Raw genomic sequence first — 19,361 nt, forward strand, 5'->3', positions numbered from 1 at the left:
ATTTAAAGCATTTTCTGCCTGCAGACTTTAAACATCTGATTACAGAATCTCAGTCTGATGTTTAAAGTAGATTTGTGACCAAGATCTGGATTTGCACGTTTTGCTTTGCCACACTGACGCTTTAATATCAGTTAATAACCACAGAATCGATCGTTCTTAATGAGAATGTTATAAATAAGGACATTCAAATATTCTGCAAACTTCTAGTGATGTTAGCACTCAGGCTAAGCAACTACTAATATGCTAATTCTTCACAGACTCTCACACACACGCACTGACACAACAAACAAACAAACATTTTTATGAAAATTACCAAAGTTCTTCAGATGAAGATAAGAGTAAAGAAAAGACACACAGTTTCACCTTTAGCAGAATGGTGCAAATGCACATGAACTATCTAGCAAACTAACCGGGGAAAGAACTGAAGAAAGGGACCTGCCTTTATTTTTGACATATACATTACAGCACAGGGAAATTCTTTTCTTTACATATCCTAACTTGTTAGAAAGCTGGGGTCATAGTGCAGGGTCAGCCATGAACAGCCTGCAGCAGAGAGGGTTAAGAGCCTTGCACAGGGGCCCAACTGTGACAGCCTGGCAGTGCTAAGGCATAAACCCCCCAAGACCAATCAGTAACCTACAGCCGTAAGTGCTGAGCCACCACTGGCCAGCTGTGGCTTGTTTTGAGATATGGTTAAGTCAGATAATCAGTTCAACTGCAGTCTTTCATGTGCAGACTCACCCATGGCTTTGGTCTCCTCGCCCTTAGCGTTGAGGATGGAGAACTTAAACTTTGCACGCACTTCGCTCTTGGGACAGCTTACCAGGAGCAAATAGAGGGACAAGTAGTCTTTACTCTCCTCATCAAGGCCTTTTGGATTGACCCGCAAACACCTGGACAAGAGGACAACGTTAATCCATTAGCTCCCTCATCCCTAATCAACAGTTAAAGCCGATGAACTCAAGTGGATTGACAGACTCTTCTCGTTTGCTTTAAAGCACGCACATTAAGGACAACGCTGATAAATTTATTTACTACGTGTTAATACGAGCTCCATAATGCAAACAAGCCACATAGTCCACTTAAACCCGGGATCAATAAATGAACACTACATTATGTCCAGATGTCTGAATCTGCTTACCATTTGAGTTTGTCATTTGCTCCCGAGGAGAAGGTGGAGCTTTTGATCACCTCGCCCATCTCCTCCCGACAGAAGCTGAAGTTGTTGATGGTCCACATGTAGGAAAACTTCACTACTTTGATCTGAATCACACACACAGACACACATCTATACATGTATTTCTTTTTTCCTTTTCTTTTGAGAGATAAGTAAATGATGGCCAGAACTTCTTAAAAAAAAAAAAAAACATGCCACATCCAAACTGCCTTTCATCTCCATAGAAACAAACAGAAAGAAGGGATAGAGAGAGGGGTAATAAACCCATAGTGGTTTGAACAGAAAAAGGGATGTGGTGGTGTACAGGTTTCTTACATCTTCTGCGTGGGGCTGGTGTATGATGTGGATATTAAAAGCTATGCTGAGCTAATCATCCACAGGTGAAGATTAGGGCTGTGAAATCCCTTTAATTGTGGTGGATGTATAAGACAGCTTCTGTAGTTGGTTGGATGTGTAAGATGGGAAAGCAAACAGAAGGACAGTTGGACAGACAGACACTCATGCTTGTCAGATACACTAATAGGTAGACTGAAGGATGAGTGAATATGCAAATTAATAGATGGAAGCTCTGATGGCAAGTGGATGGACGGATAGATAAATGGTCAGAGAAACAGGTGGAGGAAGGTGGACAGACAGATGGTGAATTGATTGGTTGATCCATTATTAATTGTAAATGTCACAAAGAAAAGGGTGGGACAAATAGTCCAGTGACTGGGGTTTGGGAAACAGCACTAGTCACTTACTGCTCATTGGGATATCTAATCACTGATTGGTTGTTGGAAAAATATTGGCAATCAGTGATTGGTCACTGGGAGCAAGTGCACCACAGTCAGGCTCTACCCAGGGATCATTACTGGCTGAGAGAATCTGCTAAGTCGCTTTCATCCATCAGTAGCGTGATGTAAGCTGGAGACCTGTGTCGACTTCAGCTGCTTAGATTTCTAAATTTTTCAATAGGCTCTTTTAATAATTAAAGCTGGTCTAGAAAGTGACCAAAGCAACCGAGCAATGAGTTCTAGCCTAGTTCAACCCAAATCAGGATTGGATCCGAAAATCTTCTATACCAATTCACACCATGGCATCTGAAATGGAAGTCCACTCATTTTCACCAATAGAAATCTGTTACTGAACTCGCACTACAAAGTCTGAAAGTACTCAATGCAAGAAAAGCCAGATATATACATCAAGTTCATTTGCACACACACACACACACACACACACACACACACACACACACACACACACACACACACACACACACACACACACACACACACACACACACACACACACACACTCCCCAGTCTTCACCCACCTGTGTGTAACACCAGCTCTCAGCCACAGGGCCGCTGGTCATCTCAGCGGGAGGGGGCGGACTCGGGACCCTGGACATCGCCAGCTTTGAGTGCGTGGGGTGATGAGGGGCACGACACCTACCAGCAGATGACAGACCCACACACACTCACACACACTCTTTCTCTGAGTGAGAGGAATTCTTCACACTCTCTCCCAAGTGCCAAGCTGTGACGCCTTAGCTGCTGATAGTAGTGAGTACACGTGGGGTACAGAGGTCTCGAAGAACAGCGATGAGACACAGACAGAACTGTCTCAGCTACAGGAGAACCTGCCACACACACAGAGAGAGAGAGAGAGAGAGAGAGAGAGAGAGAGAGAGAGAGAGAGAGAGAGAGAGAGAGAGAGAGAGAGAGAGAGAGAGAGAGAGAGAGAGAGAGAGAGAGAGAGAGAGAGAGAGAGATTACACATCCCATACACATTAACAGTATTACGGTATTACAAGACAATAAGTATTAACCTGTGTAAGTCTGACCAAAGGTGCAGTAAAGATAAACAAACCTAAACAGACCATCTCTTGTGTACTACTTCACTGCAACTGTACCAACTAACCCTCAAACGGTAGCCGGAAGAGTAACGGTTCTCTAAAACTAACTCTGATCTTTTAAAAGATTTTACTTTCTTTCTGATCTTCCAGTCTAACTCAACAACACCCAATTATCAGTGCTGTCATGAACCAACTCAAGCACAAACCCAAGAGCACGCAAAACATACGAATGCAATCCTCTCTCTGTGCCTCTTAAAACCTGCAGCCACCTCGTTCTTTACTTTCCGATTCCCTCGTTCTCCGTTGTCTTCTTCTCGTCAACCCGAGTGTCCCTCCTCGCTCAAGCAGACCAGCAGGACATCCACTGTGCCTTTTTTTTCCCTTTTAATTAGCGTCCTACTGAACGGATAGATCATGGCCCGGTAGGAACTTTAAGAAATTACAGAACATGTTTGAGAAAAGATGATAAAACAGGAGCGAGGGTGATCAACAGAGGAGGAAGAGATGGAGCGTTAATGGGAAATGGATGATTAAGCAGTGAAAGAAGGACAAGGACAGAAAGCAAGTAATACAGTGGGGATGAGGAATGAAGAGCAAAAAATAAAAAATATAAAAAAATCTAACAGCAGAAAGAGAAAGAAAAGGTCAACACTGAAGTTTTGAAAGGCAAAGTAAAGGATCACTGAGTAACTCGACATTTTATTTGCATACCTTTATAGTCGGATATCTAGTTTAATTAAAACTTGGACAAAACTTTAACTTTTCACTATTAGAGAGCCATCAACCATCTCTCTCCCACTCCTGTCCTATTTGGGGCCGATGAAAAAAAGAATAAAAAAAAGAGAAAAAGCACTGATGGCATTTTCACTCAGTAAAACAATAAAATATTAATCGCTCAAGTTAGGAAACAAGTCAGTGCCCATTTGCAATTTAAATTACCTTAGACTTCCTGGCAATTAATTTGTGTGTGTGTGTGTGTGTGTGTGTGTAGTCATCTGTCTCCTGCTGTCTATTTTCTCAACTTCATTTTCAATGGTATTTGTATCTTGTCTATTGCAACTGTCAACTAATCAACAGGAACCTCACTTGGTGGCAGTGTAATAATGTTCGCAAAGCAGCTAACGATCTCTCGACTCTGTAAATAGGCCCTGGTGACAGGAGATCTGAGGTAACATGCATGCAAGCGCACACACACGCACACACTGAGTTTGAGTTTTCGAGAGGACGAAAAATTGCAGTACAAACCAAAAGCATGTCAAGGCTGAAGAGAGAAAGTGAAGTCTGCTATTCGAAAGCTTTTTTTTTTTTTCCATCAGACATCTTCAGACAGTTCATTCATCTCTCACACACACCTGGTGGAGAGGGTGATTAATTGGTGATAATCCACAAAACAAAGAGGACACAAACCATTAGAAGCTGTGTGTGTGTTGCGAGACTTTACAACACACCGAGCAAATCAAACTCAGCAAATATCTCACATTACTGAGATGAATAATTTGCTGCTTATCATAGAATTCATCAGTGTTTGCAGAAATTTAAAAAAAAAAAAAAAGACTTGACTGATTCACTTCCTATTTTTATTTCTGTCAATATACAGAGGAACTACCTGTGTGTGCATATATATATATATATATATATATATATATATATATACACATACACACACACACACACACACACACAAAACATAGGAGGACACAAGGCCCAAAAAAAAAAAAAAAAAAACCCACTTCCGATGCAGCTTCTCAACGGTGCTAATGCCTGGCTGTTGTTTATGTCCTATATTCAGTTAATGTTTACTTGTGTGCAAATGTTTACCCGACTGTTTACTCTGTCAAGCTACTTCAATCTTCTGCAGAGAGGCTCTGAGTACATAGACGACGCAACATTAATAAAACATACACAAACTTCAGGTACCGGCACAAAGGACTTAAAGCTAAGGCTGGCCAGTTTGACAAAGTGATCATACTGTTAAGACTTTTCTACAATACAAAGTGATTTGTTCATGGATCATGATATACAGGACCTCAAGTGTTCAGTCTTGGTGCGCCGGGGCCTGCCGTAGCCTGTAGAGACCTGCTGGTTGCTGACAGAAGTGGAAGCCGATATAGTCTTCTGCTGTTGCAGCCCATCTTACCTACAGACCACGATTAGAGTTTTTACTCCCTTTAATCAGCTACATGCCTTACCATAAACCCCCTACTGAAGTAAGACAAGGCATTTTGTTTCAGACCGCTTAAGCTTTAGTTGCAGAATCGTTATTCCTTTGAGAACAATTCTATCTTGTGTACTGAATCCAAACCTTTTTTAAGTCACTATGTACTCTCACTACATAGGGTCTAACCTAATGGGGTTGTAGAAGCTGTACACTGTGCTACAGACCCAATGTAATTCAGCCATCACCCATACAGTGCAGCGGAAGACTCGCCTGAAGACTGCTGTGAGTTTAAATCATGGTCTTTGCCCTGTAGCCTGAGAACTTGCCTGTGCTCTCTGGGTGAAAGGAATGCAGCGACACTTTCTCCCCTGTAAAGCAGAGCACAACACGAGTGTGTATACAGAAGATTGCAGACAGCACGTTCCTCCAGTTGTCTTACACTGCTGTGGCTGTGCTGCAATTTCTGTCCAAATTACTGTACAACTGTGTGAACTTCACTACAGGCCTGTAAGTGAAGGGGGAAAACAAACACTTTAGTAGAATCATCTGTGCTTTTTTCCCCCAAATTCAGTGTGAAATGACATTAAAACACCTGAAAAGGTGAAGATACTTGCAGGAAATTCTACATTTTATTATTTGTTCACTTCTGTTGTGGATCTGTTGCTAACGTGCGTGTGGTCTTCCCTTTAGAATCGTACTCATCACGGCTGTGGGGAGAAAATCTGGCTACTTGCTGTGTGCCAAAAAGCTTTTGTGGGATAGAATTCGTTTAAAGGCTAATGTCTGTTATCACACACACACACACACACACACACACACACACACACACACACACACACACACACACACACACAGAGAGAGAAATGGAGGAGGTGAAAGTAAGAAGCAAAAAGGACGGTATTAAAGTGAGGTAACTCGGTCAACCGAGAGCATTACAGCCACAATAAAATTCACTTTATTATTAATTTTGGTTTTAAATAAACAATACATACGTGACAAACTGTGAATGATTTTTCTCGGACATTTTATATATCTGAAATGAACGGACGATATCGTGTTTGAGGTTAAAACCTGCTGTTAAAGAAACAACAACATCAACGCAGACAAAGGAGAGAAATGAGTCCTTTAATTCCTCGTGGTCTAGAGCGGATATGAGCTTGGGTGTTGGTAGAGAGTGTGGCAGGAGGAATTGGCTGCCAGGCGAGGTGATCTAGCCCTTCAGGAACTCATTAAAAGCAGACGCTAGCCTGCCAAAATAATTAATGAATTAACGAAAGGAGGAGAACGAGAATCCCACACGCAGCGGCTCTGGCCTAAAAGTTTCTTTTAGCAGCGACTTGAAAGAAGAACATCAAATGCAGAGCCACCCGGCAGATTTTCCCACTGGCTTCTGCTTCTTGGATAGAAGAGGAAATAAATCCTTTCCTATGTTTCTTAAAAAGAAATGATCAAATATATCCAGTTCTGAACCTCTAAAGGTCCCTGAGCAAGCAGGCGATGTTCTGTACAGGCGATGCTCTGTACCTCTTGACTATAAACCACCTAAATGTGCACCAGGACATACAGACAGTCATAAAAAAAACAATGTGTGACCGTAATCTAAAGGCAACACAATCCAGACCGTGTGTGTGTGTGTGTGTGTGTGTGTGTGTGTGTGTGTGTGTGTGTGTGTGTGTGTGTGTGTGTGATCCCCCCTTTACTTACTACATATTAGTGTAACTGTGTAATGTGTGGGGGACATTTGACATGAATGTTTGTGTCCTGTGTCTTATGTGAGCGTGATGAATAAGGATGTTAGTAAGTGCAGGTAAAATCAGCTCTTACAGCAGAACAGAATTACAGCAGTCACACTGAGCAACACAACACACAGCTTTAACTTCGCCTGCCAGCAAAAACAGATCCACAGACGATAGAAAAGGCAGAGACCTCAGTCCAGATGTCTGGAGCAGCAACAGCAGGAATAAGATCAGCAAACCAGCACAGTGTTCATTTCTGTTTCAACTGTCCACCTACACACTCTGTCTCTCTCCCTCTCCCCAGTCTCTCTCGCTCTCTCCCTCTCCCCAGTCTCCCTCTCCCCAGTCTCTCTCGCTCTCTCCCTCTCCCCAGTCTCCCCCTCCCCAGTCTCTCTCGCTCTCTCCCTCTCCCCAGTCTCTCTCGCTCTCTCCCCCTCCAGTCTCTCTCGCTCTCTCCCTCTCCCCAGTCTCTCTCCCCCTCCCAGTCTCTCTCGCTCTCTCCCTCTCCCCAGTCTCTCTCCCCCTCCCAGTCTCTCTCGCTCTCCCCAGTCTCCCTCTCCCCAGTCTCTCTCCCCAGTCTCTCTCGCTCTCTCCCCAGTCTCCCTCTCCCCAGTCTCTCTCCCCAGTCTCCCTCTCCCCAGTCTCTCTCCCCCTCCCTCTCCCCAGTCTCTCTCGCTCTCTCCCTCTCCCCAGTCTCTCTCCCCCTCCACAGTCTCCCACTCCCCAGGTCTCCCCCCCTCCCCAGTCTCTCTCCCCAGTCTCCCCCCTCCCCAGTCTCCCCCTCCCCAGTCTCTCTCCCCCTCCCCCTCCCCAGTCTCTCCCCCGACCCAGACTCCCCAGTCTCCCTCTCTCTCCCCCCCAGTCTCTCTTGCTCTCTCCACTGTCTCTCTCTCTCTCTCTCTCTCTCTCTCTCTCAAAGGAATGAATGACACTTGTTAATAAAGCTGGAATTCGATTAATCTGGTCTCACACTGACTTTAAAAGTGCAGTACAGAAGTTTTGGTGTCAGACACTCAGATGCACAGAGAATTGAGTAAAACTTTCCCTTACTTTTACCCCTGATCCATCCTTCCTCCCTTCCTCCCGTTAATTTTCATTCATTTCATCTTTTCTCAAACAATTTCATTCTCTAATTCTCAGTTTTTTTTCCTTCCTTTCTAGATTGTCTTTTTCCTCTTACTTTGTTTTAGTATCATCTCCACTCCTCGGATTCCTTCGTTCATTCTTTCTTTACTTTTTCCTCCCACCATCTTTCCTGTTTTTTTTTCTTCCTTGCACTATTTCTTCTATGGACACACATTTACATCCATCTCTCATTCACTCACAGCTCCTACCTTCTGCCCTCCTTTCATCCACTCACATTTCCTTCCTACTTTCTTTCCTCCAAATGTGCTCACATTTCCTCTTCCCCCTCTCTTCACACACTCAAACTGATTACACCGAGATTAGGAAAATGTGCTGATTTCATTGGCAGGAAAAGTTTCTACTCAGAGTTAAAGGACAATTTCAGAAACTCTAAAGCCAGACATGCTGCTGTCTGCCTGATTTAAAACCAGCAAACTATTCTGCCTGTAGCCTTCGTTGCTGTAGCTGGATTCAAAGAGGTGACAAGTGTTTCATTTAACAATGACAGTCAATTTTGTTCTGTACATCACTCATCCACATTTCCTTCTCTCTTTCTTTCCTTTCGTCCTTCCCCCAAATTTCCTTCCTTCCTACATCCACATTTCCTTCCTTTGTTCTTCCATCCAAATTTAGTTCCTTCCTCCCACCCCATTTCCTTCCTTCCTTCATTCACATTTTTTCCTCCTTTATTTCCTTCCTTAATCTACATTTCCATCCTTCCTTCCTCCCTTCACAGTTCCTTTCTCCAACCACATTTACTTCCTTCCTCCACATTTCCTCCTTTTATATAGCGTCACCATTAGGCCGATTGTTCCCATTTCACTTGCATTAACAGAGGGATTACTAACCTGCTGCACAAATTTCACGTCTCTACACCCCTGGATTTGTTCTGCACATTCTTTTATCCCGTGTCGTAAGTCATTCTGGCTTTAACCCCCTGCATGTTCTCCCATTGGGACACAATACTCTAGAGAGAGTGCGTGTGTTGCCCTTGTGTTCTACACCAGTGTGATCATTTAGACAGCTCACACTCAGATTTCCACCACAAGGTAAACAACACGGCATAAATGACCATAGCCACATTCACGCTGGTGCAGCAGCATTGTTGTACCATAACATCCTTCATCAGGTGGCTATAGAGCCTGAGATCTTCCACTCACATATAACTCAGACACACACAAAACTATTAAATTCTTTTTTTTTTAATATTACAAATAACATTGGGGTCCCTGCGGTGATCAACCATCCCAGAGCTCTGAGGGAAACGAATCAGTCTGAGACAGCAAGATAAAGTGCAGCAGCAGCGTGAATGTCACACTGAGCACACGGAACAAAGCTACAGAAGACAAGTACAGGTAAAGACAATGCGACTTTAGTTTGAGACGCTTTGCCTTTACACTGATTTTATCTCAGTTAAGCGGCAAAATACAAAGAAGTATTAAAATAAAGAACTGCCACAGTCTGCCATAAGACTATAGGCAGAATTCATAGCTCTCACCACCCCACCAACCGCCACCACCCCCACCCCAGTCAGCAGATTGATCTATAAAGAAAGATGGAGGAGCAAGAAGGAGGACATGGACAAGAAGGAGGAGAAAAAGAAGGATGAGATGAAGAGAAGAGCAAGAGGGGGACAAGGACAAGGAGGAGGATGTGGACAAGAAGGAGGAGAAAAAGAAGGATGAGATGAAGAGAAGAGCAAGAGGGGGACAAGGACAAGAAGGAGGAGACGGAGATGGATAGGAAGAAGGAGAAAAAAAGAAGGATGAGAAGAAGAGAGTCAGGATCAGAGGTAGGGGCAGAAGGAAGGAGAGGAGGCGTGACAGGTGAAGCAGTTAAGCAGCTGCCTGTAATTACTCGATTTATAATTAAAATGTAAATGCGCTGTGCTGCCAGTCTATTACACATGATCAAATTTCACCTCAATTTCCTCCCTCTCGCATTCTTCACCTCATTCTCCACTCCCACGAGGGTTCAGTAAAAGCCAGGATGGTAATACTACACAGACCCTTTACATGCCTCTAATCCACTTTTTTGTGCACACACACAGGCATGCACACACACACACACACACACACACACACACACAGAGGCATGCACACACACACACACACACACAGAGGCATGCACACACACACACACACAGGCATGCACACACACACACACACACACACACACACACACACACACACACACACACACAGGCATGCACACACACACACACACACACACACACACACACACACACACACACACACACAGGCATGCACACACAGGCATGCACACACGGGCATGCACACACACACACACAAAGGCATGCACACACACACACACACACACACACACACACACAAAGGCAATCACACACACACACACACACACACACACACACACACACACACACACACACACAAACGCATGCATACACACACACACACACACACACACACACACACACACACACACACACACAGGCATGCACACACACACACACACACAGGCATGCACACACACACACACACACAGGCATGCACACACACACACACACACACAGGCATGCACACACACACACACACACACAGGCACGCACACACACACACACACACACAGGCATGCACACACACACACAGGCACACACACACACACACAGGCATGCACACACACACACACACACACAGGCATGCACACACACACACACACACACACACACACACACAGGCATGCACACACACACACACACACACACACACACACAGGCATGCACACACACACACACACACACACACACAGGCATGCACACACACACACACACACACACACAGGCATGCACACACACACACACACACACAGGCATTCACTCACACACACACACATGCATGCACACACACACACACCACAGGCATGCACACACACACACACACAGGCATGCACACACACACACACACAGGCATGCACACACACACACACACAGGCTTGCACACACACACACACACAGGCTTTCACACACACACACACACAGGCATGCACACACACACACACACACAGGCATGCACACTCACACACACTCACAGTCATGCACACACACACAGGCATGCACACACACATACACACACACACACACAGGCATGCACACACACACACACACACACAGGCATGCACACACACACACAGGCATGCACACACACACACAGGCATGCACACACACACACACAGGCATGCACACACACACACAGGCATGCACACACACACACAGGCATGCACACACACACACAGGCATGCACACACACACACACACACACACACACAGGCATGCACACACACACACAGGCATGCACACACACACACAGGCATGCACACACACACACAGGCATGCACACACACACAGGCATGCACACACACGGACACAAATGCACAGTTCTCTGGAGCACAACTGTGTTCACTTTAAAGCAGCAGAGTCTCACTGTTGCTGGGGGGTAAAAAAAAAAGTCTTCAGACATAATGTTAGTGATTGATCAGGTCATGGATGAGTGAGGGATATTACACCTCAGAGCCTTAGGGAGCGAGAGGTACAATCTCTTCACAAATACGAGACAATTAGAGATGGCAGAGAGCCGATATCTATTATAACTATAGTGCTGATATTTGCAGAAAACTTTGGATTGGATATGAAAGGGGATAAAGATGGATCCAATCTGATGCTGTTGCAAAATCGGGACAGAGATCTCACAATATATATATGCAGCATAACAAACAGTGACTAAGAGAGACGAGAGTAGCCACTCGTTATCAGAACAGCGACCCCGTCTCCACCAGTCCTAGCCCTTTTCCTTTATGACCCGATATTTGCCATTCTGTCATCAGGTTCCTTTGTAAGAGCGAGCAGGTTCTAAGCAGCTCTGCGTGATGAAGAGAGGTTTCAAAGTCCTCTCACTCCAGCACACAGGGCATCCCAGGGCTCCCCCTCAGGTGCTTCACTAATTTGCTGCTCTACTTCAAATAAAATTGCTGGATTCAGCACAAACACCACAGCGCTAAAATCCAGACACAGCAAGACCAATAACAGAAAAAAAAGTGTCATGTGGAGATTTTCTGGTAATAACGTTCAGCTTGACTTTGGCAGGTTAACACATTTTCAGCAGCAATTATCTCCAGTGGGTTTCAAAGATGGTTTTATTAGCAAAGAGCAACACAATTAGCCCAATCTTTTGCTCATAAATGGCGTTGATACAAAGGACATCAATAGCTCATTTTTCCTGTTCTTCCCAGTGAAGCATTCTCTCTACTGATGAGTCTCTTTCACACACACACACACACACAGAATGATACATTAAGGCTCATGCGTTCTTCAGTCTCACAGACAATTGATTGGCGAAAAGGTCAAAATCGTCATTTATTGTGCGCGAGGCAGCGCTCTCATCTTTTAAAAAGAATAAACAGTTGACACAGAATTCAGTCATATCTCCAGTCGAACCTTGCTAGCGTGAAGAAAGAGACGGAAAACTCAACACACTTCAGACTAAAGGACAGACAAAATGTGATCAAAAGGCGCCACAGACATCTCGGAGTTAAACAAAGGGTTGCTTGACTTCACTTGTGTTCAATGCAACACCAAACTTCCACCGAGTTAAACACTGCACCCAGTGTTCACTAACAAAAAGAAGGGAAATGGAACATGTGCTATTAAACGCTCATTTTCGGCAGGACTCACACTTACCCGGTTTGCCCAACATTAGGAATATTAAATTTTATTCTACACAGTCATCAGAATCTTGTTTTATAGCAAATAATCGGATGGATGGAAGTCAGTGTCAGAGAGCAGGGGCATCTATGACACAGCCCCCCTGCAGCAGTGAGAGTTAAGAGCTTTGCTCACTTGCCCAACAGTAGCCGCTGGGCAGTGCTGAGGCTTGAATCCTGACCTTCTGATCAACAACCCAAGCTGTAACCATTTGAGCCACCACTGCCCCAAAGATTTAGAAGTTTCACTGATGTGGTAAGGAACGTTTCTGAAAGGAGTCTCCAGCATCAACACTTTGTAATGAAATTGTTTTTCTAAGCCATGTCAGGAAAAAGTAGCAGCATTAAATATTAGATGTAACCATGAACAGCTAAAAAGAGTCATTATTGACTCGATGCTGAAAACAGGAACTCTGTGCAAAGTAAGTGGGAAAAACCTTCCCTTGTATGAGTTTGTAATAATAACTGTGCTTTGCATCTGGTCATATCACACCACCCAGTCAGGTTTTATTCCTTACTTAATTTGTCACATTTCTATTATAGAATGGACTCAAACCCCAAAAAGAGGGAGAGAGAGAGAGATGCTAAGAAAGCTGGAGTGATACACAGTTGTGCTCTGCTCATTTCAGTGTGAATAGAAGGACACATTATTCATTTCTCTTGTATCTGTCTATTCCTTCCAGACAGCTGCGGCATTCCACTGAGCCCCAACATCCCTCTTTCTCCCAATTATCCGGTTTAGGTCCGAGAGAGAGATCGCACCCACATCCATGGCCAGATTCCATCACAATTGTAATTCATAATGTATAACACCTCAACTGTCTGGGGTTTTCGAGTAAAAGATGGTGTTTGGGAAAAGAAAACCGCAGAGCTGGAGACGAATCCCTTCCACAGACCAACAGTGAAAGCGAGACCCTTGTCTTAATTTACTAAGATGGAAAGGCAGAAGCCCAACCATCCTGCTGACAATGTTGACTGGCCGCAGAAACACGCTGCTAAAAATGTCTTGCTTTATGATGCCACTGCACAGTGAGCTTCGACAGCGTCTGCACCGCAGGGATTTAGTCGACTCTAAACACGCCGACTTCGGGGAGAAACGGAAGAAAGGAGAAGAGGAAAGAGAGAGAGATCTAATGCGTGTGTGCGGTGTGGATTATGCAGTGTCAGAAATGTGTGAGGAGATTAGCATCTGCTGGGGTGCGTTCTTCACACGGAGAGACGGAGGCAGCGGCGGCGGAGTCCTGCGAGTCGGACACCTCATAACACGCTAATCTGCTTATGCTATACATATACAGTCGGCCCATGGGGTGATTTAATCAGATAGTGCTGGTGACTAAAACTTGCTCAGCACTAATACTAGACAGACAGCTCGCTCATTTTGAGAAGGACAGAAAGCTTGAGGCACGATTTTAAAAAGCTTGTAAAATAAGAGTAATAACCTAAAAAGAAAAGCTGTTATAAAGCCATTAATTCACTGCAACATGTTTATACGAAAAAAATATATTAAACGGCTTAATTTCAATTCGCTGATAAAAAAAAAAAACAGCAGTATTCTTTTGCTCTCTGCTTCGGCCCGACGTCTGAGTTATGTGGAGTTAGAAGGTAGTAAGCGTTCAGTAAAACTGCTTGATTGATGAGAATCGAGTTACTACAGCTAATGATTAGCTTTAAATGGTCTACTCTCTCTTTCAGAAATGGATTGGTTTATCAGCAGAGTGGAGCAATAACAGCAGTTCATTGCTTATAATTCTACACTGTAATCTACAATGCAGTGCTGGAGTGCAGGCATTAATATTAATACTGAACCCATTTTCATGCTTGCTAGTCTGCAATCACAATATTTACCTCATTTGTCATTGCAAAATTAATCACAGGTCATGTTTCAGCGTGCTTTTGGATGTGTATGCGTAACATCGCTCACAGTTTTAGCGCAGTAAAGAGGTGCTTGCCGTCACGCGCATGACTAATCGTTGCTTGGCTGAGGCAGCGTGTAAAATGAACCCAGGCGAGACGAGGAACGAGGAGACCGAGAGATCCCGAGGCAGCAATCCACTATGCTTGAGTTTGGCAGAAGGATGTGTCTTTCACCAGGCAAACCAGGCACAAAGTTCCATTTAGCGCCTGACCGATGGCCCTGTGCCCTACTTCAGATTGTGGGTGAGCAGGATCTGGCCTCAGTAGAGGGAAAACATGCGAGGCACAGTTTGGCACCGCACAGTACAATGCTAAATCTATCATAGACGCAAAGAGCTTTCTAAGTTAGTCCAGGTTTTAAAGGCATGGCCTCACTGGGGACATGATGACTGAATAGGGTTCATATCCTCAGCGATCCAGAGCCACTTAAGTTTCTCATTCACACATGTAAAGTGTTGAGGGTTCAGGGCCTTGATCAAGAGCCCAGCAGTGGCAGTGATGGGATTGGAACTCATAACCTGGATCAGTTGACCAAGACCTTAAATGGTGCTCTCTCTCACTCACTCTCTCTAAATGTTAAACGTAAGTGAAGGTCCTGGGGGTAGTATTTTAAGGTTTTATGGGAGATAAGGGACCTCTTTCTGAAGGCGTTTCTCCTTTTATTTTTGAAGTGTGATAAAACTCTAACTGAGCATTGTGATCACATTATTGTAAAATGGATTTATTTGTGGACAAACTACAAATCATGATGTGTTAACAGAAGGTGTTAATAGAAGTCGGCTGTGGTTCAGTACAATGGCCGGACTAATCCTGCAGGATCCCTAACAAACACACAGAGCGGGTGAAGCAATCAGAATTAAAGCTGCACTAAACTGAAGTGCTACAATACAAAAGGAGCACAACATGCCGCTGCATACAGACGAGTTAAAAGCGCGAATGCTTTCGGTGACAAGTCGCTTGATTTCTTATTAATTACATAAGTTTCTTTTCCCCCAGCACTTTACAAAACTATGGCATGTCTGTTTTGTCTGTCCTTTAGTATTTCTCCAAGGCGTGGAGCTAATAAGAAGTCATTTTCCTAACTGACCTAATATTAGGGTTCAAATGCAAGTTCATTGTGAAAATTACTACATAGACTGAACGTTTGTAAAAGGGTCAGTGGTGACGCCATCTTTATCAGCTGAAAAACATGCAGTTTTTAGTAGCAACAAGAACAATCTCACGTTTGTCAGGGCTTCGTTTAAGAAAGCTTTAGGTTTGAGATCAAACATAGGAGCAAGTGCTGCAGTGGAGCTAGTACTGAGATACATTATCTGCATTAAAACGGAGGCTAAGACACCATTCAGCAAAAGGTGACGCATATGTTAGTTTGTATAAAAAACAGGACAAATAATTGAGGTACACCTTGTGTGAATAAGAATGATGATGGACAAGTAAATAGCTTAGAATTTTCAATATGAAGGAAATGTTCACAAGTATTTGGGTCACTTGGATATTTTGCAGTGTATATCATCATCATCATCATTATTCAGAATTACCTTCCAATTAGGTGTGCAATAATTATTATATTGGCTAGAATTATGATCCATGTAGCCACGTATGTTATTCTAGCTTGCTAATGCTAGTCTAACCTTCATTAGCAAATAAAGTAAGCCAAGTTGGTTAAATATAGCTTGACAATGTTAGCTAGTTAGCCTCAACTAATTTTTGTTCTGCTTGCCTGCTAAAGAGGTAAAGTGTTAATGTGTTACTAAACTGCTTGAGGTGATATCCAGCACACACTCACTGCCTGGATGAGAGAAAAGATCTTTAACATGTGGAATAAAAAGGTATAAAGGTGTTTATTTCTTTAATTATAGAAATGTTAAGATTAATTAAAAGTAAAATAATAATCCCTAAAATAAGACTTAAATACAGTAACAAAACAACTACAAGTATTTTCCTCCCCTGCTGATGGTGTACGTTCGTTCACTTAAATCTCATGATATTTTACCAGTACAAACAATAACAACTACTACATTGAGGGCAGAAATGGGGTGTCAACGTGAAAAACAGACTGATGAAGTTGTAGCTGGAGCACAATTGCCTGTACAGGGTAATTTATCACAACCATGTGGCAACAGCCAAAGCTTTAAACCAGATGGTCTGAACCTCCAGATCTGTTTTACTGCCGTCGTCTTCAAGTAATTGGGGAAAAAATTATTTAGGTTTAGGAACAAGTTAGAAGTTGGTGTGTGTGTGTCTGTGTGTGTGTGTAACATCTATTATTAAATGACATCACACAGTGTTTCCGTGTCCTAAGTCAAAATGCAGCTGGTTTTTGTCCCATCAAAGAGGATGTGCTAAGAGACCAATATGCCCAATATGAACTTATAGCAGCTTTTATAATTTGGACCAGATACTTGATATTAACTACATGACAGTGTACAGAGTCTCTGTCACTCAGCAAGAGCCGATAAGTTCAGGTTTAAGTGCACAGCAGTATGTTGGAGCTGTTCTTTATACTAAAGTCTCCAGATGCCAACACTCTACCTGTCCTCTTACCTCCTAAATCAATCGAAATGCCATCTCACACACGCACTCTCACCATCTCTCTCTGTGTCTCTCACCACTTATTTAAAGTTTAAGGACTGAATAAATGGACAGGAGCGAGCCTGTTTTTCTAACGAGTGAGAGAGAGTGAGAGAGAGATGTATGACATTTAAAACTGCTCGACTTGTATGCAACAGGCTTAAAGCGAATGACGTACACACCCACTTGCACAACTCTCCCACTCGGTAAAGGACCTCTAAGAAAGTGTGAAAGGAAGCCAAAGTTTGGAGCTCTGAGTCATTTGGAGTGAACTCTGAGCAAAATAAACTCAGCTAAACGCTGACACTTTAAAGCAGAACATCTGACTCACAAATAAACTTCGATTCGATAAACCTATATAGCACTGAGTCAGATTAACACAATCTGGTAATGCTATTAAGGACGACGTTGGAAATTACCTGCTGTGCATCTAATCATCACATGGGGTTTTGAGCACAGAGACAAAAAAGAGGGTGAGAAAAAGCTTGGGTTCTGCTTGGTGTGAGAAATACGAGCTAAATTACACATTCGCCGTAGCTTAATGAAACTTTTCCATTTCTTCCTGCCTGTGAATCTCGGTGGAACTGAAGGTCATCCGATACCACGGTTTCATTACGTCACACACCGTCGTCCTGCTTTCATAATGTACTGAAACTGGACAAAGTTTCCAGAACAGTTTCTGAATAAATAACCAGTATGAAGGTACACCTGCATATGATTATTATACTCGCTTGGAAAAGAACCAAATAAACCAGTCCCTAGGAAACACAATATCCCATGATGCCAAAGCAGAGAAAAGAGGTTGGCAAACTTCTCTGGGAGGGACTGAAGCTTCTGCCAGGACAAGTTATGTTTTTCTAATCTTTAAACTTTGAAAGCTGCAGTAAGCCATCCACTACATGGATCTCCTTGCTTTTCTGCTCACCGGAGATGTAGAGAGTACATGAATTCCAGAGGATTTCCACAGTACACCATAGAATGGAGATAGATCTGAACATTAGCTGAACCTGTATCTGCAGTGCATTATTTCCACATGACTACCATGATGGAGTTCCGGTCAGAGGTCACTGAGTCTATCTCCATACAAAAAAGGGCTGGGGTTAAAAATTAATCTAATAAATACAAAGAATTTCTTCACTGAAAGGAACCCATCTTGTTAATATTAGCTTCCAAAAGGTAACAAGTACATTCACAGGAAATTAGTGAGGACTAGCTTCATTTTCTCCACAGTCTCCAACATCCTGTGCTGTTCCAAAGGTGTCATTATGTAAGAGTGTGATAAACGGTTTCGAGCGCTTCTGCACGTTATTTCCCCCACTTTGACATCGTACTCAAACCCCCTTAAACCAAACTAATAAGGGCTGCTGCTTTTATTATTGAAACAAATAAATAAACAAATACACAGACGTGTTTGTGGTGAGACTCTCACAATCCTGGTGTAAAAAAAAAAGCTTCCCACAACATGCCTGCCACCAGGCTGTGTAATCACAAATTGCCATTAGAAGTGGAATGAAGTGTTTGTGCTCTGTAGTTAAAGTAACAGGCTTAAAAGCATAACAGTGGTGTTACAGCCCCCCTTAAGCTGAAGCTAAATTACAAAGTACAAAGCAGCAGAAAGAAAGAAAGGCTGAGTGAGCACGTGTGTGTGTGTGTGTGTGTGTGTGTGTGTGTGTGTGTGTGTGTGTGTGTGTGTGTGTGTGTGTGTGTGTGAGTGGCTGAGCAGAAGAGGCAGAGGTGTTGATCAAAGACATGAACACATTTCTAGTGGCAGGATAATTAGCCATTTCTGACCGGGGGTCAGCCATTGCATCTTTTTTCTTACAAACAACGCCACGTTGGATTTTTCGTGTGTGCTGTAAACGGCTTCAAAACCCAAACCTAGCTCAGAGCTTCGTGTGGTGGATTCACCGCTGCATCACAAAGCAGGACAGGCTTAGAAAATAAGTGAATCTTATGGAAAAAAAAACTAGTTATAAAAATTCTATCCAAATCATATAGTCAAGGTGATATCATCAAGCAGAATGATTGCGAGTTTAAATTCCTACATTGCCGAGCTACCAATGTCGAGTTATTAAGCAGGACCCTTTGCACATAACCGCTTGA

General features: G+C 43.4%; 1 protein-coding gene across 1 annotated transcript in view; it reads right to left on the reverse strand.

The window, feature by feature from the left end:
• LOC113639508 (speckle type BTB/POZ protein) overlaps window positions 1–19,361 on the reverse strand; it is a 79,576-nt gene that overhangs the window by 36,740 nt on the left and 23,475 nt on the right. The window contains exons 3-5 of the mRNA XM_027141384.2: window positions 2,493–2,801; window positions 1,142–1,263; window positions 742–893 (exon numbers count right to left, since the gene is read on the reverse strand). Of these exons, the coding sequence (XP_026997185.1) occupies window positions 742–893; window positions 1,142–1,263; window positions 2,493–2,570 (352 nt within the window). The 5' untranslated portion in view covers window positions 2,571–2,801. The remainder of the gene's footprint in view (window positions 1–741; window positions 894–1,141; window positions 1,264–2,492; window positions 2,802–19,361) is intronic.

The sequence above is a fragment of the Tachysurus fulvidraco genome, chromosome 15, assembly GCF_022655615.1.
Source record: "Tachysurus fulvidraco isolate hzauxx_2018 chromosome 15, HZAU_PFXX_2.0, whole genome shotgun sequence".
In the NCBI taxonomy this organism is placed as follows: domain Eukaryota; kingdom Metazoa; phylum Chordata; class Actinopteri; order Siluriformes; family Bagridae; genus Tachysurus; species Tachysurus fulvidraco.